We start from the raw sequence: 23,041 nt of genomic DNA on the forward strand, positions 1-23,041 counted from the left end.
GAAAGCAGAGGACATGTCTTTGTGGATCCATCCATGTCTGGCACCATGCTCTACATCCATCAAGCCATCTCTTTCTCAGCAAATGTTTATTGAACATCCATGTAGGCCCCTCTGTTAGGGCTCTGGGGCTTGTAAAATTGTATGAGATAGTTCTGGCTCTCCGGGGCCTGTGGTTTAGAAGAAGAGTTAAGATAGATACACAGAAAAGTGAACTATAATGTACAGTGGTCAGCCTGTGAAAGATGTTTCAGAAAGGCTTCTGGGCTGGCTCGAACAAGGTTCAGCTTTTCTTACCGCCTGTGTGCCGGGTGCTTAAGGGAGAAGGCAGCCTATTTAGTATCGTGGGTGACAGGGAAACATTGCATGTGTTAAGTTACCTATTCTTATTTTCCCGCCCCTGGTCTCAAAGAAACTGACTTCCCACAGCTGGGACCTTCCTCTGGGTGGATGTGGTTGGTGATAGCTTTGTTGTTGGTATTTCTTCTTGGACATTCATCGCTGGCTGCTGCCGATCCCCGTTTTGGTTGCTTGGCTCGCTCTTCATAGCAGAATTTGCATCGTTCGAGTAGGGATGCAAAGCCTCGTGGGAGAAAGTAACTTGCACATCAGAGCAGGGGCCCACCTCTCTGTTAGTCCGGCCATCCCCGTACACGCCCCTTCCTCAGGTTTAATCCATCCAGAAACAGGCGTATCTTTCACTGGTCCATCTCCTCTAATGGTTTTTTTTGTTGTGTTTTGTTTTTTTTTTTTGCGTTTGTATGTTTTGTTTCTGTCAGAAGCAAGGCCTTCTTCCAGTCATTGGCTCAGTCACCCCTGAGCTCGGTTTAATTGTGAATGGCTCAGCAACCTCAGTCTACTAATAACAATCATCGTTCACATTTATTATGTGTTTCGCGCCAGCCACTTCACTTGGCAGCACGTCCACGTCCTTCGCCCTCACCGACTCCAGGAACCGGAGCGTGGTTTTATCAGCAGAGTCTCAGATCACTTTCAGAGTCATCGCGGAATACTGAGAAGCAGTATTATCCCCAGGCAGAGAAGAGAACCGGGGCTCCGGAAAGCCGAGGAACTCACCCAGGGTCACGCAGTCAGTTAGGGAGTGTTACACCTGCGAGTTACACCCAGGACCCAGGCAGCTGCCCGCCTGCCTCTGCGCATTCTCTGAGGAGGAAGAGCAGAAAGCACGCCCAGGTCATGTGGATCGGCACACAGTTCACTCTGATGAAACAGACCCACCGCTAGTATGTTTGGCTTTTGCTTTGTTTCCTTACAAAAGAAAAGAAGTCACAGCCCCGTATTCTCCCACATAGGCCAACACCTGCTTTGCCGTCTCGTGCTTCCTGTGTAGACAGTCAGAACTTAAATGAACAGCCATCAGCAGCCCCGTGAAGAAGGAGACAAGAGCTCTGGGGGGCTGGGAAGAGACTTCGATCCTCCGGCGCTGCGTACTTTGTTGGCTGCATGAGAAACGCTCTGTAGCTTGATTGTTTAATACATCGAGGTTGAGCCAACTTCCTGGGCATTTAGGTTTATGTAGATTACAAAGAGCAGGCTCCGCAGTGTGCCAGAAGGAGCTTCCCGCAGACTCCGTGGCTTGCCTTCCGTTTGGAGGGCTCGCCGTGGCCCCACCGGCCTCACACGGCTGTCCTTGATTTTATTGGGATTAGAATTGGCCGAGAGGCGTCACCAGTGTGATGGATGCTCTTCCTCCGCTGTTCGAGCAGAGTCGAGTCGGGTTTCCTCCTCAACACAGCTGCTCATTCAGGAACCTCGTGGGTCCCTGATTTCCTTTTCTTCTCTACCCTCACCAGTTTATTGCCTGACGCCTTTAGAGTGACAGCATTTGATTAGAAGAAGATAATTGTGATTAGCTTTGCGAAAATTTCGCCTTTGCGTTGGAAGAGGCGAGTGTCTGGGCCAGTCACTCCTGATAATCACAAGGGCAGCTCCGCCTGCGTTTGCGGAGTGCTGGGCGCTGGGGTCCGGCCTCCGCACCTACCACGTCGCCTGCCTCCTGCGGCTGTTCTGCTGCTTCCCATCTAAAAGGAGGCTGAACACCTCCTCCCGTGGCGGCGTGGTCAGATGCGGAGGACAGGACGCGCTCATGAAGCCACCGACGGGAAAACAGCCTCGTCCCTGTGAGAGCAACATTCATTTTCCAGATCGGGCTGCCGAAGAAGCAGGCTCAGGGGACAAGTGGCACCCAGCAAGGCCCAGACGCGCTCGTGGTCGAGCTGGGCGGAACCCGGGCCTGAGAGACCGCAGGGCTCCTTCTCCCCACCGGGCTGCGCTGCCCCCCGAGTTTCAGCCTCCGCTCTTCGCGGCAGAGCGCGCGGGCAAGCAGTTGCTCCTTGGACCCACTTCCCACCCGCAGCTCTGAGCCTCCAGGCTTGACTCCGCCCGATCGCGAAGGGAAAAGGCGGCCGTTAAAAACGATCGATGAAAGGTGTGTCTTCCTGAATGCTCTCTCCCAGTTCCTGATTCCTGCTCTCCCGGGCCTCTAGACTAAGCTGCTGTCCCCTCGCGTCCCCTCGCGTGATTTTCAGTTTGTCTGACGTCACAGTTACTCATCTTTTCAGTCAGGGATCGCGTGGCTCCCTGCGTCCCTTCTCCTGCCTTCTGGGTTTTCCCTGGACCACCTTTCCTTCTTTCCTACCTCTTCCCACTTCACGTGCCAAGTAGGCAAGGGGCGGAGGGAAGGCTGATCACATCCCTGGTTTGCAGTCGATCGGCACGTGGCTTATGGAAGGAAGCAGAGGAAGCAGACAAGGGCTGCATAAAGCAGAAATTGTCATTTTGTGACATTGGATGAAAAGATTAAACTCTCCAGCTCAATCTAAACTGACTTTTACTATCCATAAAAGAAGCTAATAGTCCTAGTCATTTTAGGTTTATCAGGTTGGTAATTTGAAAAAATGTTTATTGGTTTCTTGACCGAAATCTTTTCAGTGGTAACTAGATAGGTGACTAATACTTAGCGTTCAGTGTCTAGGTTTGAGACGTAGAAGCATCCATTGGTTTTCATTTTACTCACTTCTCAGTTGAAAAGCCTCTGTTTTCTTTTTGGGGAAAGAATATCCAGGGATATATCTATTGTATGGGGCTATTCAGTTCTTCCTGTGCCTCCCTCCCCTATGCAGGTTTGGGCAGAAAAACAAAGTATCGCATGTCAATAAACGTCTGGTACCTGTTAGGCCGCTAGCATCCTACAAGGTTTCAGCTACTACCAGGCATCAAGCATCGCAGAGAGACCTTTCCCCACCCCCTCACCGACCGCCTTAATTAGAGACGCTTGGTGGGTAGTGAAATGTTTACACTTCGTAAGCACGTTTAAATTCTACCATTGTTGATTTTTATGTTAGGAAGTCAAGTTCAGACTGCATTTTCATAGAGAAATATTTATAACATTATATAATTTTAATGCTAGAAGGGGCCTTAGACATAATTGTAGCCTCACTTTAGACTGTCGATCCAGGCCTTAATTATGCATTTAAAAGCTAGTATTTGGCATTTCCGGTGGAAGTAGAAAGCTAATTCTAGGATGTGTCATTCTTTCCTGTTACTTTTGTCTTTGGTCAATAACAGAGAAAGGTCAAGTACGCATTGTTTTTGTTGGGTATTGAGTGTCGTGTGTAAATAGATCATTATTCTGGTGGTTCAAGCCTAGTCGGAGATAAGAACATGATGGCCCATGTGATGTAGACTTCTTCCTCAAATAGGAGCATGGCGAACAAGATTGCCGCTGTGTTGTCCCTCTTCAGAGGGCATGTTCTTGCTTGTTGTCACCATCCTTCTATAAACTGTTAGGATGCCTTCACTGGTGCATTGTCAGATTCCGCCTCGATCCTATTTATATTTCCTGCTTGCACCTGACATTCAGTTATTTTATATTAGTCTCAGGTGTACAGCAGACGGCCTGCACCTTCTTTAAGTGGCCAGGTGACCCTCCAACATGGCCTTTCTTTGCGATCCTGTGCATCGTTCTCTAGGACCATGTGGGACACTTGGGTTGAGAGCCTGGTATGGAACGCTGGGGCGGAGAACTGGGGACAGGGAAGCTCCAGGTGCTCGTGCCCCTTCCTGTCTTTTCTCTCCGTGTTCGCTGCTCGCCTTTTTGCTCTCTTTTGTCTTCTTTCTCTCTCCCTTGACACGTAGTCCCCACGGAGGTCACTTCCTCCATTTTTAGTCTCAGTCACACTTTGCCTTGTTAGCGAATCTGTTCCGAGATAGGAGTGATATCTCTTCCGGCTGATTGGCATCTTTGACGTACGGTGACATGCGTACAGCTGTGGTGTGAACAGGAGCAGTTGTGGAGAAAGGGCTATTAATAAAAGTGTGAGTTCTGGGGTGTTCCAGGGGAGCCGTTCTAACAGCCCCCAAACATTACAGATGTCTAAGAAAAGAAAGGACTGCTATTCATCCTCTCTGTTTCCTTCTTTGACAGTCTGTGAAGTCTGGACATTTGAGGATTTGTACATAGGAAAAAAGAAGCCCAAATGGCATTTAGCATGTAAATGATGCTGCCGTTGAGCGGGATGCTCGGCCCTAATTTGGTCTCCTGCTTTCATAGTAATTGAAAGGCCTGATGTCCAGCTTCCCAGTAGAGAACAAATAGGCAAATAAATTGGAGGCTTCCTTCTTATGGTTTATTGATGCTGTTTTGACCAAGTGAAAAGATCATTTACCCGTAAAAGCTCAAACCTAAGGTTGTTTTTCTTTTTCTTTTTTTTTTTTAAATACTGGCTATTTGAAAGAAGCGTTAGAAGATGAAAGGAAGAAAGAAGCTAATACCATTATCTAATATTTAGATAAAAACCCAAGCAAAACAATTAGATTTATGGTATTTTTCTGTAGCTGTTTTCCTTGGCACGGATACCAGGCAGGCTTGCTTGTTTTTCTCCTTAGAGTTATGTTCAAAAGAAGAACCGGAGCGTTATCATAATACATGGTTTTTTCTCATTAGCTGGAAACAAAACGTGTTTCAATAACGAGGGGCAAAGGTCTTTGCAACCCAAAGCGGTGATGAAATGTGCCTGGTTTTGCACAAATCTTGGTTCTAGTTGAAAGTTGATGGTTTAGGAGAAATATGACTGTACGAGAATCTCAAATTAGCCCCCCTACCCCCACTGTGCCACATACACACATCCCAGACATATGGGGTGTGGCTTGATCCACGTGTCACGTGTCCTCAGAGTGAGCCTGCGAGCTTGGGCATCTTCTGTTGCGTCTTGGAAGGATTTTCAACACACTCGAGCTTCGGTCAGTGACCCGAGGGGGAAGTGACACTACGTGGATAGTGGCCTTTCTTGTCGCTGTCATGATGATTACACAAATTCTCAAAGAGAGTACGTGACAACAGGTAATACCTGTGGGTTCTCCAGGACAGTAAGAGAACTTATAAGAACCCATTGGACCATGGCGTAATTGCCCCACCATAGAACAGTGTCGAAGCTGCTGGCAGGGTCAGATGTGTTACTGCTGAGTCTAGAGTTTAGATTTTTCGAGAGAGCAAAGGCCAGTTCCCCCGCTGAGAAAGATGCCGCACGCTTACTCCCCCGTGAAGAGGGCACGTGAGGGGGACCCCGGGGGGCCTACTTCCCGCTTATGACGTGTGTGGCTGTCACCTCTGTTAAGGTTGGCGTCACTTGTTGTGTGAAATGGCTTCTCTGGGGCTTTCCTCTGACACTAGAGTTCTGTGACTCGAGGTCGTCTGCGGGCAGCCCCTGCGGAAGCCGCTTCCTGCACTCGAGCCTGCCCTGGGGTCTGACATGCCCGCTTAGGGGCGGGTAGCGTAGGAGGAGGAGGGGATTCCGTCGTGGCTTTGTCACAACGGCGAGCACGTGCAGAGCAGTGCGTTTGCTTTTTGAAGAGGCCAGCCTTCAGAGCATTGTTTGATGAAGCCATTCCGTTCCCAGACTGGCTTCGGTGACAGGGCTGGCCAGGCCGCAGCACTTCCTCCAACCTGCCATTCCATGTCTCAGTCGACAGATTCCTCCGCATCGCCCGTCTGCAGTGCACTGTCCAGGACACTGTAGAGCATACAGAGTAATCAATGTCAGTACGTCTGCCTGGGTGGCCGGCTTCACTCCTGGATGAGAACTAACACAAGCCGCCTTCCCGGGTGTCGGGTCCCCTGCAGACAGGAGTTCTGCACTCGGAGACGGGAAACTGGCCAGGGGGCCTGGAGTGGGGGGTGGTGGGCTCCCCGCCTCTTGACCTCTTCTTCCCCTCCTGGGGGCCGTCTGGTCTAAGCTGGCTGGGTTCATGGTAACCTAGTTCTAGCACATTCTTCATCCAAAGGCTTTAGATACTAGAGGTATCAATGTGTCTTGCTAGTGTCCCTTACAAACTTATGTGTGATTATACGTAAAGGGATTTTCAAAAACAGAGGGAACCATCCCTTAAGGTTAAGGGACCCCCGCCCCCAGAAGCTTTGGTGAAGCCTTGAGAAGGAGATAATGATCTTTATAGTGGGAAGAGTCAAACCTTGATCGATTTCGCTTATAAGTTTTGAGATTTTTGAATGTCAGGCTTCCTAGCACGGGATCCAGGCCAGATGACGGATGGGCGGCTGCGGCCTGTGAGGAGCTGCCGGGCCGGGGACCCCAGGGAGGTTCCAGCATACACTGCAGCTTTCAAGCACTAGGCCTAATTGAAAGCCACTGGCTTAATTAATATATCGAATGTGATCAGTATGATGAATTTCCTTCTCTTCTCAAATTTCTGTCCATTGCAAAACAGACCCTTTATCTATTTTGGAGCAGGTAGAAGCATTTAGAACAATGTGGAAGACGAGGCATCATTACTCACCTGATTTTCTGAACCCAAGATTTAAGTCAGAAACTTTGCATTTGAATGCTGATTTTTTTTTATAATTTCTTTTTCTATCATTTCCTTCTCGTGTACATTATTTGTTATTTGAAGCATATTAAAGCTAATGGAATTTGGGTCAAAATAGTTTGGACTTCTTTAAAAAACGGATCTGTGAAGACTTCGGCTACCCAGGGAAAAGGTTTGTTAACTTGCTGTACAAGATTGTAGGGACGTTGCTTTACCACTTCGTGGCGAAACCAGACACCCGCGTCAGTCCCTTAGCAGCTCAGAGGGATCAGCCATGGGGGGTAGGTGGCCCCTGGAGAGGACGTAACGCGCATGCTCTGTAGAGAGGGACGTGGGACGTGGCAGGTCACACAGCTCTCGCTAGTCCCAGAGCACAGTGCTCTTCCAAGGCTCCCAGTGTGGCCATCAGGGTTCACCAGGACCCCACCTGACAGCGCTTGGCACTTTTGCATGTTTAATATTTACCAAAACAGTGTTACTTTAAAAATATTCAGGAAGCCAAGGTCTTCCTAATTCTAAGTGGCGTTCTTCTCAGATCATTATGAGTTGTCGAAATCTACCCACGTGTAGAGAAACTGGTAGACATAATTGATTAGAAAGGGCTCTAGGTTGAGAACTGACAGAAGAAGCCTAGGTCAGTCATAGGAAATAGAAGGTGGACGGTAACAGAGAGTGAGATTGGAACTGAGAGAAATGTCCTCAGAATCCAGAGAACTCCGAAATAGCCGTTACTACCGAGGGCCCCCAGCTCGCCACGGAAGCGCTCCCTTTCCCCACAGCCGTAGGATGTGGATGTTAAAAGAACAGATCGTTTTATTTCTCCCCCTTTCATTTTATCCTTGCTGGTTTGTGGAGAACTGATCTCGGATGGAAAAATCACATTAGAACTCTGATACGTCGCTTTCAGAAATAGAATTGTTTCCATGCCACAGACATTTGGAGTGAAGTATGTTTATTGAAATATATTTTTATAGAAAATATCACAGAACCTGGAATGGAAAACTTATGGCAGTGTTTTGGGGAGTGATACGTGCTTAATATTAATTGGCCGGTTAGCTCTGAACTCCCGTCTGCCGTCATAGAACCACTGGCTGAGTGGACTTTTTCCAAGATCTCAACTGTTTCATGGAACAGGGTATCTGGTGCTTTAATGGTGCGTAAATGCAGCAGGACAGGAGCTGCCTGTCAGCTTTATTAACTTTGACCTTTTCTCCCATTATAAAGATGGTTCGGTAAATATTTAATGGGCCCCTTATAGATCTTGACAGTCGGAGCAGAGTTCCTGGAAACCGGGATAAGTATACACGATTAACAGATGTCGCCTAATCACTGTGAGTCAGCTTTCAAGGGCAGGTTTTGAGTTTTGGGATGAGGGGTCCTTCCATCCCCCTGTGCTCTTAGGGGTGCGCTATACCTTAAGACTGTCCAAGATGGTAGAGGCTTTAAAGGAACCCTTTAAAAGACGGACAGACATCAGTCAGCAGGCATTTATTTCTGCTTGGTCTTTCTTTCTTTCGTTTGAGCAGAGGATCAAAGCGATGCCAGGTGGGCAGAATCACCCTGCCACTCTGCATAGTTAGCAGGACTCTTCCACTCAAAGAGTCAGCAGGGCTGGAACGGCTGAGTTTGCATGGACCCTAATCAGATACAAGGAAGAGGAGCCAAACAGAGAGCCAAGAGGGGACCCCTGCCAAGCTGTCTTTCCCTTTAATTCCATAAAGCCCCATGCATATTGCACTCATTGCAAATTCTGGTGGGGAAGATCGAAACCCAAGTAGCTGACATTTTGAAACATTGTCTTTCAAACTTGTACTGTCCCTTGCTTCCATTGATTTCCCATTTAAGAAATCTGTAGGAGAAAAACAAATTTGAGCAAAATTCATTGGTCTAAGATGAGTTGTTAAAGCCAAATGATGCCCCCCTCTTCCACCCTTCGCGGAGCTCCATTTTTATTATGAACGTGATATATCTCTGTCTCGTATCGTGAAGCCATCAGGCTCCCGCCGCAGATCGACCACGTGCGGCAAGAGGCTGTTAGAAGGCAACATGGATGCTCCAGACACAGGCGTTTGAGTCTTCCTGGGCCACCGGGTGTCTTCATTTTACAGCCGCTTTCAAGCAGCGGATCGTTTGGTTTGGTTTGGTTTGGTTTTGCTCTCGCTCTCTGTCCGTGTGCAGCCCACTGGCTTTGGGCGAGGCCATTCGTTTTTCAGAACATTACTGCCCTTTGCGTCCCGGGCCCAGCCCCTCCGAAACGGTGGCCACTAGCATAGTGTCATTACCATGAGCTGGAATGCAGCTGACTCTGCAGAGGAGCTCTATCCTTGGAAGAGCATTTCGCAAAGAAATTGATTCAGAGCGTCAGAATGAATGACTGTTTGTATGTTCACTTAATTCTAAATAAACGTTTGAAAGACCTCGCTTAATTTGAGAAGGGGGAAGAAACATACTGGATGTTATAAATGGTCTCAGTCCAAATTCTTAGCTTGGCATGTTCACATTTGAGTGTTTTATTTGCATCTGTTCAGAATTGGGATACCTTTCAAGGATCATTTTCTTGTAGAGAGATTGATGACAACTCTTGTGGTCTAAAATATACAAGTATGGGATTAAAAAAAGGAAGGTAGAAATGTCGAAACGGATAAAACGAGTGAGCATTGGTTGTATTTTAAAGCGGAAGATCCCAGTGGTAGGAGTTGGGCGTGGAGGATCGTCTAGAGCAGGGCCCAAGGGAGCTTTCTGCAGTGATGGAAACTCCCATGTCTTGATTGGGTGGCAGCTTTACAGGTGTATACATTACCAAAACTCGTCAAACTGTATATTTGAAACACGTGCATTTTATTTTATGTAAATTATAACTCAAAGTGGATTTTTTAAAAAAAGGAAGCCCTGTTTGGTTTAGAATTAGGCAGTATTATTTCTCATTTTCAGGAGAGAAATTGAGGTCTAGAGAAGTAAAGTGACGTGTCCCAGGTAACCTGGAAGCTCAGCGGTCTGTCCAGAACGGAGCGGAGGAAGGCGGCCGCGAGCCCGTTGAAGGCCTGCCGCTTCCTTGCCTCGCTGTAGCCCAGTAGCTCCATCCCCTTCTCTCCAGCGAGCCTGTGCCCACGCGTATACTTCGCTGTCAAATACACTTGTGAACTTAACGGTCGGCGCTGCCTAGGCTCCTGGTTCTCTGCATCAGGACGAGACAGGAGCAAGAGTTCCCGGATCACTTCCTCTAGGAGGACACCCTCTGGGTCTCCTTCTAAAAAAATGGCACAGGCTTTCAAACCACTTACACAGAGCATATGCGAATAGTGATGAAAAGTAAAAATTACTCAAATTCCACTGCTCGGAAATGCACTGCCAACATTTTAGAGAACAGTTTTTTAAGTGTCTCTCCCTACAGTCTAACCTGTTTGGGTTCTTCCCCTCCCAGTTCAACGGAATGACGTTGTAAAGTCCTTGCTGTCTTTTAACCAACGTCCCAGTTACTGTCCTTTCTAGTCCTTCATTGTGCGGCGCCGTGGTGAGCGTCCTCATTCGTGCTTCTTTCGCTGTTTGTCTGTCCCCTTATGAACACAGTCCTTGACGCAAAATGTGAACAGCTGTATTTGAAACGGTTTAAACTGTTCTAAAGGGGCAAGACGTAGCGAGTGTCGATAGCCTCGCCCGCCGCGCTGCTCCCACCGGACCTCATTTTCCTGGCCCTGTGTGGCGTCTTTCTCCACAGCTGCAGTACCACGCCGGCCTGGCTTCCGGCCTCCTGAACCAGCAGTCGCTGAAACGCTCCGCCAACCAGATGGGGGTGTCCGCCAAGCGCCGGCCGAAGGCTCAGCCCACCACCCTGGTCCTGCCGCCGCAGTGAGTAGCGGGCTTGACCGGTGCTTGCGTCTCGGGCGATCTCTGTCTTGTGCTTAGGTTTTTGGCCAATGGAAAGGGATTTTTGCAAAGTTGTTTCTTTCTTTTTACGAAGGTGTCTGTTAAGATTAGAAACCAAGCATGTAGGTCACTTTTTTCGTACAGGTCTTAAATGAAGCCGTTAAACGCCGTTCATGGTTTACGTATGTTGTGTGGGACTTTTCCACCTAGGGTTTTAAGATGCTCGTAGCTCATTTTTGTTCCCTTGGCACGTTCCCACAGGCGGAGGGTAAGTACGGTGGGCCTCGTTTTACTGACGGGGCAGCCGAGGAGCGCGTTCCGGTCAGCCGCGGGCCACAGCCGCAGAGCTGCCGTTAGAATCAGTGCGAGGCTCACTTGTCCTTTTTGAAAATGGTCATCTATGTGCTTTCGTTTTTCCCAGTAAGAGAGAGAACTGTGAGGGTCATAAAATGTGCAGCTTGCTACGTTTTCCACAGGTGGACACCTGCATGGAGCTCCACCCGGGTTGCGCCCCAGGGCCCCTTCCCGAGTCCCGTGGGGCGCCTCCCGTTGTTCCCGCCCACATAGCGCCGCCTCCCCTTCCCAGTTCACTACTCCGACTTCGAACAATCAGTTTTACCTGTTCTTGAACTTCATGTAAATGGAATCACACAATATGTAATCTTTTGTATCCGCCTTTTTCCACTCAGCATGTATCCGTTGGGTTCATCCAGGTGGTGATGTTTTCCGTTGCGGTGGAGTCTCCCTTCTAAGATGCCCCAGATGATTCAGTCGATTGCCCATTGGGCTGTTTTGTGCTCGAAGCCCTGGCAGATGAGGACCGCGGCCCCCTTGGCGACGCGGAGCCAGGGGCATGAGCGCCGCGGTCTTTGCGGGCCGCTCTCCTGTCTGCGCACACGCCTGAGAGGGTCGTCAGACTTACTCAGCCCCAGCCCGTCCTGCCGCCTGTTCCGCCCTCCTTCATGTGCATCCTCCGTCACACGCCATGTTTCAAACGTTCCAGTCCGGAGGAGCGTTCGCAGACGAGGCTCAGTTGTTTGCCTTCATTTATTTTCTGTTTGATTAGTAAATATTTAGCGTACCTACTGTCTGCCAGGCCCTGGCCTCGGCTCTGGGGATACAGTCACAGGCAGGACAGACGTGGTCCCATCTTCCCGAAGCTTTTCGTTTACTGGGGGATAGAGACCAGAAAAAGCACCTCTAAACCAATGAGTAAATGCAGTAGCTTCTGGATACGATTAGTGCTCAGGAAGCGAACACGTGGGGTGGCCAGGAGTGGCGGCCACCGTTTAAATCGGGGGGTCTGCGAAGGCCTCGCCAAGGAGATGACATAGGCGGAAACTCAGAGAATGAGGAGGAGAAAGGCCAGGGAGACGCTGGGAGGTCTCAGGGTGACCGGGGGCCTTCTCTCCTGCTGGAGGACACCCTTAGACCACCATTTCTGTGATTTCTCGGGGCTTCTTCACAGTGAAGATTTGCTTCCGGGTTAGACTGAACGTAACCAGCCAGTCTCCAGCAAGTGCTTTGTCTGCTGCCTGCACAGGTGCCATCTCTTTCAGAGTCTGCAGGGACAGCTTCTTTGAGTGATGCAAGACAGAGTTTTCACTCGTTGGCAGAAAGCTTCTTAATGAACACGAGTCTCTTTGTTGTTTCTCACGTGTCGATGTGGTGAGTCTGCAGATCTCAACTCTCAGCTCTCAGAAGTCTAATGGGCTTCGTAACTTGTCAGTTTCCCTGCACGGATTGTCTGCCGAGGCAAGGCGTTTGGCAAGAAGTGAAAGACTTTCTAATGGTCCCACAAGACGAGAGCCAAAAAAGTGTGTGTTGCTAACTCTCTCTTGACAAAAGTCAGTTCTTAGTCCATCTGTTCACCATTTGTTAATTTGCATTGGCTTGAAACCTGTTTACAGGTGACATGCTATTATGAGGACACTTAGAAACTATTTTAAGCACCGAGGCAATCAACAGACTCTGTGCTCATGCCAAAAAAAAAAAAAAAAAGAGGTGTTCACAACTGTCATTATAAATTTATAATAACTCACTCAAAATGCTCAGTTTCAAAGAGAAAAGTGGTTACTGCATCCTAAGAATACACCGTCGAAATGATTTCCTATACTTTCCGTAGCCTGTTGACTGTGAAAATTGACTGCTGCCTCTTCACATCATTGAGCTTTTTGGTCTTCGTTATCCTGGAACCCCTTTATAGAACTGCTGTTCAGGAGGCAGGATCTATATCCCTAAAGGTCATCGTTTGCGGTTTTATTGAGCACCTACTGTGTGCCGCTAATGGTGTTAGATGTCAGGGATAGAAGCCCAATAATGCATAGCCACTGTTTTAATTGGAATATAAAAATTTTTAATTAAAATGTAGGACACTAGTAATATACATTTTGTAGATTTTGGGGAAAAAAAGTTAAAAAAAATACTATCATCCTGAGAAAGTTATTGTTAAGGTTTTGATGGATACTGTTCAGACTTTTTATGCATAGGCAACACATAATTTTTAAAACAAAAAACAACCTCCAAAAAGGATTTTATTGTCATATTCTGTATCACATCCCGACATTTAGTGAAATAATTGTTAGATTTTTAAGGTAGTATAATTCGATCTATGGAGTATTTAAAGCTGTATATTAGTCACGTTAGGATTGTAATTAGAACACTAATTACAAAATGTTTATTGTAAGAATGGCATAACCATAAAATCACTTTGTCATTAAGAAAATCCCCTGAAGTCCCTGATGAAACCACGTGAAACTCCTCCAAGGCTGCTGCATTAGTTATCGATCGCTGCGTAACAGCTGGCCCCAGACTCAGTGTGTAACAGCAGCAAACACAGTCCCTCACCTGTTCTGCGCATCAGGTATCCGGAGCGGCTCGCGGGGCGGCTCTGGCTCAGAGTCTCTCCTAGTTTGCTGTCTGGGATCAGCCCGGGCTGCAGTCATCTGAAGGCTGGACTGGGGTCCAAAGGTCACTTCCAAGGTGGCTCACTCACGGCGGACAGGTTGGTGCTGGCTGTTGGTGGAGGTCGTCAGCTCCTCTCCACAGGGTGCTGGAGTGTTCTCATGACTTGCAGGTGACTTCTTTCCGAGCAAGTGATCCAAGAGAATGACAACCTGGCAGAGCTTCTCCTCGAGCGATCTCGCCTCAGAAGACCAGTCGCGTCAATCCCACCCCATTCTCTGCGGTGAAATGAGTCACTAAGTCCGACTGCCGTTCAGGGGGAGGGGACGAGACTCCCTCTTGAAGGAAGGAGTGTCAAAGAACCTGCGGACATATTGAAACCAGCACAGTTGTCCGCGAGAGACGTTGCACAGAGAGCAGGGTGGCCGAGCCCGTGAGCCCCGTTCCGCTATTATTCAGCAGATACTTAGCCAGGGCCTCAAGTGTCGGTCCTCTGTGCTGTGCCAGGGACTCGTTGCCAAATAAGATGTGGTTTGGCTTTCAGGAAGCTCCAAGGAAGCCAGAGCAAAGAGGTAGTAGGGAATCACCGTCAGGTGTGCCCAGCCCCAGTGGCGTGACACCAGCGTGCCCGCGAGGCCACAGGCAGGGCGCGGAGAGATGTCCGCTTAGGAGGCCCAGCCAGACTCCGCCGAGTGTCCCCGCTGCCAGCTGTGAGGGGCGCAGGCGTGGCTTTAGTAAGAGGGCCGGGTGCTTTCGTGCACAGGCTCGTAGGGTTCTGAGGAGAGGTTTTATTTCTAAACTGGGGAGGGAGCCAGTGCAGGGCCAGTGGCTGCGCCCCTCACCCCCACTCCTCCGGCCCTCCGTGCGTCCGTCAGCGCAGTGATGGATGGGTTTCTGCACTGGCTTCTGTCAGCAGTTGCATGGCAGTGAGGCCACGCCGAAAGCCCTGGCTCTGCCTAAGCATGCTGAGACCACAGGCCCGGCAGGAATGCAGGGGATTTGTCGTGTGTTTGTTTTTAAAATGCAGTTGGCTTTAGCAGTAGTGGTCTTTGAAGACTCGGATTCCCGCCCCCCGAGTTCTGCGGGATCAGTGATCCGTGGGATTAATGATTCATATCCGTGTCCCCTCCAGAGAAGCTTGTAGGAAGATGGAGATGTACACGATGGGTGAGCTCTTATCACGTGCTTGCTGTCAGAGGCCGCTCAGGAGGCAGCCTCGCTCCCGTGACCCCCGAGGGCTCACGTCGAGTCTTTGCAGAAGGGGCGCTGTCGTTGCCGTGGAGGAGCCGTGGGCCCTGGTGCTGGGCGCACGTCGTTGGGCTTTTGACCCTGGTAGGATTGCGATCGGTCTGGAAAATGGCTGTCTTGTTGGATTGGTCTACAATTCCGTATCGAGATATCTTTGTATTTAATATGTCAGGTGTAGCCATGTGTACTTGTGCCCTCTTGACAGCAGTCTGAACCTTACGACGCATCGTTCAGTGTACTTTCGCGTTAACACAGGATATTGGTGTTAATGAACGTGGCCACGTTGACTGTCCCGGGACTCCTGGGTTTCGGCTGCTCCTCCTGCCGAAACGCGGGCTTCCGGTGGTGGCAGGGGTGGGGACGCTTCCGTGTTCTTACCCTGCACACATAGATCACATTTGCGTTTGAGAGAATAAAAATGAATTATTTTACAGAAAGGTTATTTTTTTAAAATATTACCCTCATCCCCAGAAGTTGTGTAGACAGGCAGTTTCTTTTATATCACGTTACCTTGTGAAAAGGTCTTCCTGCTGAATTAAGGGCATGTCTCCTGTCCTGAGCACCTTCTGTCTAATCACCTGGACGTGCTGTGCATGCGTCCAGCCAAAAACAGCCCTTCCGCTTGCTGGCTAGGTCCAGTCCCCGCTCACCTGCCAGGGCCCGCTTCGCCGCTGGCCTGTTTTCTCTCTCCTACGCCGTCAGCGTTCCCGGATTACGCCTGGCAGGGTGCAGACACGCTCACCCCGAAAACCATCTCCCGTAAGGGGCCCAGCTCATAATCCCACGTCTCCTTCCAGCGCCCGCCTCCCTCCGTCCTCTACAGCAAACCCCCTGAAGGAGCCGGCCGTCCTCGGTCCCCACTCCTCGACCACCACAGGCGACCGCGGGCTGGTGTCTGCCCCGCACCTGCTTCCGCCTCTGCCGGGACTCCACAGCGACGGCGTCGTGCAGAACGTGGTTTCCTTCTGGCTGCTTCCGCTCAGCGTGGCGGCTCGGAGATTCATTCATGTCGTTCCGTTCTGTCATGACCAGTGTTCCTTGGTATTCTTTGGAGCCGACTGGCGACACTTTCTCAGCATTTTTCATGTTTCAGTATCGTCTGATACCTTCGAGAGTGCAGGGCGCCTTCACTTCCTGCTCCTGTCCGTGGACGACCTACGTCAGATTCGAGGAGCAGCCGCAGCCGCCACCCGCGCAGCGCAGTGACAGTGTGCAGGGACAGGCGCTGCTGGTAAGCAGTGCCACGAGCCCGAGGTGACGGGCAGCGACACGACGCGCACCTGGGTTCCAGTGCTCAAGCAGCAGGCTGCCTTCAGCATGGCCACCGGTGTGGCTCCGTGAGTGACCGGAAGAGGCCAGCTTTCTGCCGCCGCCCCGCACACCGAGTCCCAAGGCCACCAGTTTGCACTAGCACACGGCCTCGTGCGGATGGCTGCACTCTTTCCACGGCGGGCGCTCAGTGCTGCTTCTCCCCGGGAAAGGCAGAGGCTCATGTTGTCTTATACCTAACGTGAAACCAGCAGGAAGCACGGCGAGCGGAGCGGTGACATAAATCTGTCCTGGGAGATCGTGACGGATGGCGCTGAGAGCGTACGTGGTCATCGACGTTTAAACCCAGCAAGGCACATTCTTGACAGGACGAAGCACTCGAAACCCAGAGCCTCTTCTCGTGGCTTCCTGGCCGTTACGCCTTCTCTCTCCTGCTGCGGATCTTCAGGACCTTCTCTGCGAGAGACTTCCCTCAGCCACACAGACGTGAAACTCCAGGTCTCTGTGACTGCTGTGCTGTCACACAAGCCTTGATGTAGATGTCGTTTGAATAGTGACTGTGAATGTGCTTGCTTGCAGTGACACAGTTTTCTTCTTGATGACTCGGGCTTGGCCGTGCCTCCTGAGGACCTTGGTATTTTGTTGAGGGCAGAATTTGTTATGTGTTGATAAGTCGATCTTAAATTCTTCAACTTAGACGGTGATAGAAGCCTCGAACAAGATTACTTGGCGTCTCTTTCCCCTGGGGTTCAGTTTGCCTCTGAGCAAAGTAACAGCGAGGCAGCCACGAATGGGGAGCAGACTGGTTCATGGCCGCGAGCTGTCATAGTACCGAGCATCCCTTTTTCCAGGGGGGCTCGTGGCCCAGGCTGACGCGCCCCGAGCTTGTGCTGGGGAGCGGAGCGAGTGCGTTGCCTGTACTGAGTGTCCCCGACAGGAAACAGAGAACTTTGCAGCTGTAAGTTTCCTGCGTTTCAGAAAAAGTCATCAAAACTTGAACAGAAGTTCACTAAATCCTTCTTTCCCTATTGGCAAGTATTAAGTAACAATATTCATTAAATACCACTGAGAGGCTATGTAATAAAGAAATAATCCTTGGCCTTGGTGGCTATCACTCTCCAGAAGAGTCGAAATTGAGAATATAATTAAAGATGAAAACATTGTTTGCATTCTAGAACATGGAGGACTCTCTCTCCATCGTGGGATCACATTAATAAGGAAGAGATCAGTCTCCAATAAGCGCCACGGCAGAAGCTCATTTATTAGCATCGGCCCCAGTTAAGCTGTCTGACTCAGTACGTCTCTCATCTTTTTCCTGCAAGACTGGAGTTGCCTCCAGGAATAGTGAGGGGTACCAGGCTTCGCTGAAAAACTTACCAAACCGATTCAGGGTCCCGAGTTTGGATGGGAATGTTCGTACAGCAAGGGTCAGCTGTACGTGGCACTTCAGCCCTGTAAATTCATTTTATCTCTGTTGCGTCAGCGGACTGATCCTTCATCTCTTCGTGTTAGCCTGTTTTCCGGGCAAGGTTAAAGGGTCGTAGGCACTAGCACACCTGGCTCCTTTAAGGTTTTATCACTGGGGCTGGGAGAGGGGTGAGCACACTATAAAATGTCAGGCCGTCTTGACCGTGACAGAGAGAAACCCTTTGTGGTCAGACACCTGATATTCAGGGCTCCTCGAAGCCGGCCCGCCCTGCCCACCTCACAGCGAGGTCAGGGAGGAGCCCAGGGCCCTGCCGACTGGGCCGAGGCCAAGGGCAGAATGATCTTCTGCGTCATCTCCGCTGGTGCTCGCCCTCCTTGCTCTTTTAGGGTGTCTCATTTCAGGACTCGAAGAAGACAGTAAGAGTTTTTGAAATGTCTTTTTGTATGTGTTTACGTGCTCCTTGTTTTTGGCGGGTAGAGAAGGAAGGTGGCTCTCTCAGTCTGTCACTGACTGGGGAAGGCAGACTGTGGTTCGGTGACTGGGCAGAAAAATTCTTCAGCTCCTGACGCCCGTAAGCCTTGCATCTGGTCACTCTTCCTTGGCCTTCGCGACCGTCTGCCTTGTGTTCTGGGTAGACTGGAAGCTCACAGGGACCAGGGCTCTCTGTGTCCCCTTTGCTGCCTAACCTCGGCTGGATGCACGAGTCCTGAGGGCTAGCCTCGGCCATGGGGCTCACGCGGATGCACATGCTCACACGCACATGCTCACACGCACATGCACACACACACATCATGGCTGGTGAGGCGGAGAACATCTTGTAACATGCTGGACTTGTGTTCGTACTGCTCCTGGCTCTCAGTAAACTGGGTGTTTGAACACCCGGGACCTGGGTCTGTTTGGACAGATGGACATGCCTGTCATCGGAGTTGCAGTCTGGCCCTCAGGGGAGGCCGGAGAGGACTGGATCCAGACCTCTGGCAGGAAGCGGCCCAGAGGCCGGGCAGAGGCCTCGCAGTTGCCCGCAAGGAGCCGCACGCCCGGGCCTGATAGGTGCAAAGTGGCATATTAATAAGATTAATCAAGTAGCGGAATGCAGATAAATAAGGTCGTCCTTTGTAGCTGTTTAAAAAATAATTGGTTCATGTTACTTTAATCCCTTCTCTTTGGGCAGGAGGAAAATCTCTGGGAGAAATAAGGGAGGAATCCCTCATAAATATTAATGTAATAATCTGTCTATGGAGAATACATATAGGGACATTTTGTTTTAAATGTTCTATGTCGTTGTGCTTCATTAGCATATGTGTTGTATAAAGATCCTTTTCTCCCCTTGAGAGAAGCATATTTAGTTCTACTAATAGTCGCACTCTGGAATCTGTAGCTTGTCAGCTTGTCATACTTTAGAGGGACAGGAGAACTTTTCTGCTCTTCTGCTTCAACCGGAGGGGTTCCTTGTGTGCACCCACACTCAGAAGTGCTGGCCCCTGGCAGGAAGCCAGAAGGAGGTCCTAGATCTGTCATATTTTCTGGACCCTCCCTCTGGCCCTTTGCTCCCTGTGTCTGTGTATTTATACTAGTCACTCTGCAAGCATTTGTTTATGTCCAGGTCCGGTGTGTGCTCGATCAAGCTGGGAACCCACAGGCGCTAAGTACTGCTGTCCATAATGGATGAGAAGGCTAACGAGTTCCGTTTGGAGCATCACTTCAAGGTGCTCATGGCCTTGGGTGAAATGATATGGATTCGATTTGCTCTCAAATGCTCCAGCCTCCCCCTTCTCCAGAGTGTTAGAGACGGAGGATACGATACAAATAGTTGCTAATTGTTGAAACTGGATGATGAGAACATAATATGTTGATGAACTCATTATACTGTTTTATCTACTTCTGTGTATATTTGAAGTTTTTCACAGTAAAGTGTTTTTAAAAATATGAGTCTGGAGCTTGGATCGTTGTTGAAGAAACAGTTTTGGTAATATGCAGTGTGGGGATGATGAGAGGGGTCTCGGGAGTGGGTGGCATCTGCCAGGGGCGTGGCAGGTGACCAGAGGTGGGCACGCGGGGGCGGGGCGGGGGTGGCGGTGGAGCCCTCTGCCCTGCCCTGTGCCCTGTGCCCTGCCTAGCACGTGGCACTTCAGCCCCTTACTCTCTGGTTCTGGTCCTGGCCTCACTCTCAGCTGATCTGTCCTATATTTGTCTCAGACCCGTCTGACATAGTCTACAATTTAAAACTCGGTGTCTTCCATACATGTCGAATCAAAGAGAAATTGTGTAAAATAGAAAGCACGATAAAGAACCTGGCCATTAAGCACTGCGTCGAATGTGGCAGCCTGCAGAATCAGGTTAAAAATTATGTTTCATTGCATCCTCTAATTGCATTTCTCTTTTATGGGGCGATTTTATCCAGGAAGACAGCTGTCTAGTGTGGTTATTACATCACTGGCCATTATTGGGCAAAGGAAGCAAAGAGATGGGTGGTTGTGTAGTATAGCTCATCAGATAGAAGCTGGGTCTTTTTTTTTTAATCCCTTTTTGCATAACAAAGAGAGCTTCAGAATTGTTAGTATTTCACACTAAGCCATTTCCACCGCCGCTGGTTGTGAGTGAAACTCTCTAGACTCTTTCTGTTCTTTTCCTGGAATGGAAAGTAACTCGGTTGGTCTTTTGATGTGTCTCTCTTTCTTTCTCTGCCCTGTAGGTTATTAGCAACCCATAGATTTTGGCCCAGAAAGTCACTATTTTGAGTCTAAGTAATCAAGAAGCAGTGAGCCAGTTTCTGTGTTCCCCTGTGCTGAAAACTGTTCCTAACGAGTACAGTGACCTCAGTAATGTGACCTCGGTAACATGAGGACAGCCGTGCGTAGGAAATGGCTTTGTCTCTTAGCTGAGTCTGTTACAGCAGAATGGATTTTGATCTGGTGGCAGCAGTCACTCCAATAGTCCTAGTTCATGGTAGACACACAGAAATTTTTAATAATAAAACAGATGATACTTATTTTTAGCTTCCCGAGACGGTAGGTGCATCACATCTGCATGGTTGCTCAGCATGGGAAGAGCTGGTGGTTGTCTTTCTGTCTCGAGGCAGTGTCTCCACGCGGGTAAGCTCTCAGCTCAGGGCCAGCTGGTTCTTAGTCAGCTGTCAAAGTCAGTCCTCACTCTGCAGACAGTCTCACAGCAGGTGGTAGTGGACTAGAAGGGGTTCAAGCAGCCAGACGTGGGGACCGGGCCCTGCTCCACAGGTGACCCCCAGCCTTGGCCGCACCTTCGAATCCTATGGGAGCCCTTCTCGGGGAGAGGCCCAGCCATCCGTGTTTTCAGACAGCTCCCAGCATGCCTCCAGTTCGCATCCGGGGTTCAGAACCGCTGCTTCAGGAGGGGTGCAGGGAACACTGCAGGGAGGAGCTACGAGCGGGGCGACTGTCGTGGGGAAAGCTCGGCAGAGCTCCTTTGCCCAGGGCCCCAGACGGGAACCTGCTGGAATATGAGCCTCAGACGCAGGCGGAGCCTCACCTGGCTGCTTCCCCGTCAGCTCCCAGATGCATCGTGTCGTCAGTACCAATCATTTCTCTGACCAGTTTTAGCTTGTGTCCCTTGGGGCCCCTGAAAAAGACGGTCTGGTGATAGTTTACTTTTTAACTTTGAATATATTTTTATTTCATATTAGTGGTTTGGTCCTTCTAGTTAAATTACTGTCTATAGCTCAGCATGATGGACACTCGTGTAAGTCAGTAGTACACAGTTTAGTTCATTGCGGATTTGACGTGTGGTCTTTTTCTTTATTGTACATGTTTAAAGTGTATGAAATTTGACATATGCCTTCATCACCTTACCATAATCAAGATAATAAACATATTCATCACCCCAAAAGTTTTCTCATGCCTCTTTGTCATCCTGCTCACTCCACGTCTCCATCCCCAGATAACCCCTGGGCTGCTTTTTGTCACTATAAGTTTGTATTTTTTAGAAGTTTATGTAAATGGAATCATACAGTAGATACTCTTTTTTTAACACGGCCTTTTTACTCAGTGTAATTATGTTGCGATTCATCTATATTGTTGCATGCATCGGTGGACCATTTCTTTTTATTGCTGCATAGTTAGTAGTCCCTTGAATGGAAATACCACAGTGTGTTTATCCATTTGTCTGCTGCAGGACGTTTGGCTTGCTTCTGGTTTTTGGCCATCGCAAAGAAAGCCAGTGTACGCATGCACGGACAAGTTTTCGTATGGACGTACGCTTTCGTTTCTCTTGGGTAAACACATAGGCATACATTATCTAGGTCATATGACAGGTGTACGTTTAACCTTTTAAGAAATTGTCACACTTTTCCAGAGTGGTTGTATCATTACATTCCTCCTAGCACGTGAGAGGTCCAGCGACGCTCCACGTCCTCGCCGACACCTGCCGTGGTCAGTCCGTCTGGCGTTAGACGTTCTGATAGGTATGTGCGTGTACCTCACTGTGGTTCCCACATGTGTTTCCTTAATGACGAATGATGTCGGCACCTTTTCACGTGCATATTTACCATCGTGTACGATCTTTGGCAAAGTGCAGAAAAAAGGTCGATGCCTACTGCATGAGAAGTTACCTTTGAGAAATGTAGGTTTGCTTTCCTTTGATGGCTTTGAAAATCCACTGATGTAGGGCCTGCCGTGGATTAATGATTTTGCATGGATCAGTTGCTAAGTATCTGTTAAGTACCCACTGTGCGCTTGTCATCACACCAGTTGCTAAGGGGAGTTCAGGGGAAGTGGTAGGCAGGGATTGGAGCCCCTGGGAGCCCGAGCACTCCAGGTTGTGCTTGACTGTTTCATGATGTTTCTTCACCTTGCCCGCCTTCTTTCCTATACCTGTGTCGTGCCGGGGATGAGCTTTTAATTTCGTTTGTTCTGATTTTTCGGGTAGGGGCACTCATCTTCAAACTACCGAAGTCTAGACTCTTGCTGTTCTTTGTCTTTAATTAGTATTTATTTGTAGTCTCTTCTGCTTTTTCTTCATTTTTAAAATTCAGCCAATACAACCTGATGTTGATGATGCTATAGGTGCTGGATATTCCCTGGAGGATGTGGGCTCAGAAAAGTTGAAACTCCCCATAAACAGACTTATATACGGTGTTGGTGTCTCTTACCAGAATAGGCCACGACAGGCCCAGTGCCTGCACCCCTCTAAGAGGAGGCAGAGAAGGGTGCGGGGCAGGGACCTGCAGAGACCTATGGGGCAAGGGGGTGCGGAGTGGACCACCCAGCCTCCCTCCCTCTCACTCCGCCCTCATTCATGTCCGGAGCCCGCTTCCTGGAGTGGCGAAGAGATGCTGTCCCCTCAGCTCTCGAGGTGGCTATGGGCCCGGGGGGTCTGCTCCCCTCGCCGTGCCCAGAAGACGTCACCTCCTCTGAGTGCATGACGTGGAACAGGTTGGGAAGTCGTGTGCACCGGCCTGAGGCCTAGGGCTCCTTTCTGGGCTCTCTCAGGCAGGCACCATCACACACAGTTGTG

At 49.6% G+C, this 23,041-nt stretch overlaps 1 protein-coding gene across 1 annotated transcript in view; it reads left to right on the forward strand.

The window, feature by feature from the left end:
• The window catches only part of MED27 (mediator complex subunit 27), a 63,537-nt gene extending 52,815 nt beyond the window's left edge, over positions 1 to 10,722 (forward strand). The window contains exon 3 of the mRNA XM_011370032.2: positions 10,556 to 10,722. Within this exon, the coding sequence (XP_011368334.1) occupies positions 10,556 to 10,690 (135 nt within the window). The 3' untranslated portion in view covers positions 10,691 to 10,722. The remainder of the gene's footprint in view (positions 1 to 10,555) is intronic.
• Positions 10,723 to 23,041: the final 12,319 nt, after the last annotated feature.

The sequence above is a fragment of the Pteropus vampyrus genome, unplaced genomic scaffold (genome assembly GCF_000151845.1).
Source record: "Pteropus vampyrus isolate Shadow unplaced genomic scaffold, Pvam_2.0 Scaffold158, whole genome shotgun sequence".
NCBI lineage: Eukaryota > Metazoa > Chordata > Mammalia > Chiroptera > Pteropodidae > Pteropus > Pteropus vampyrus.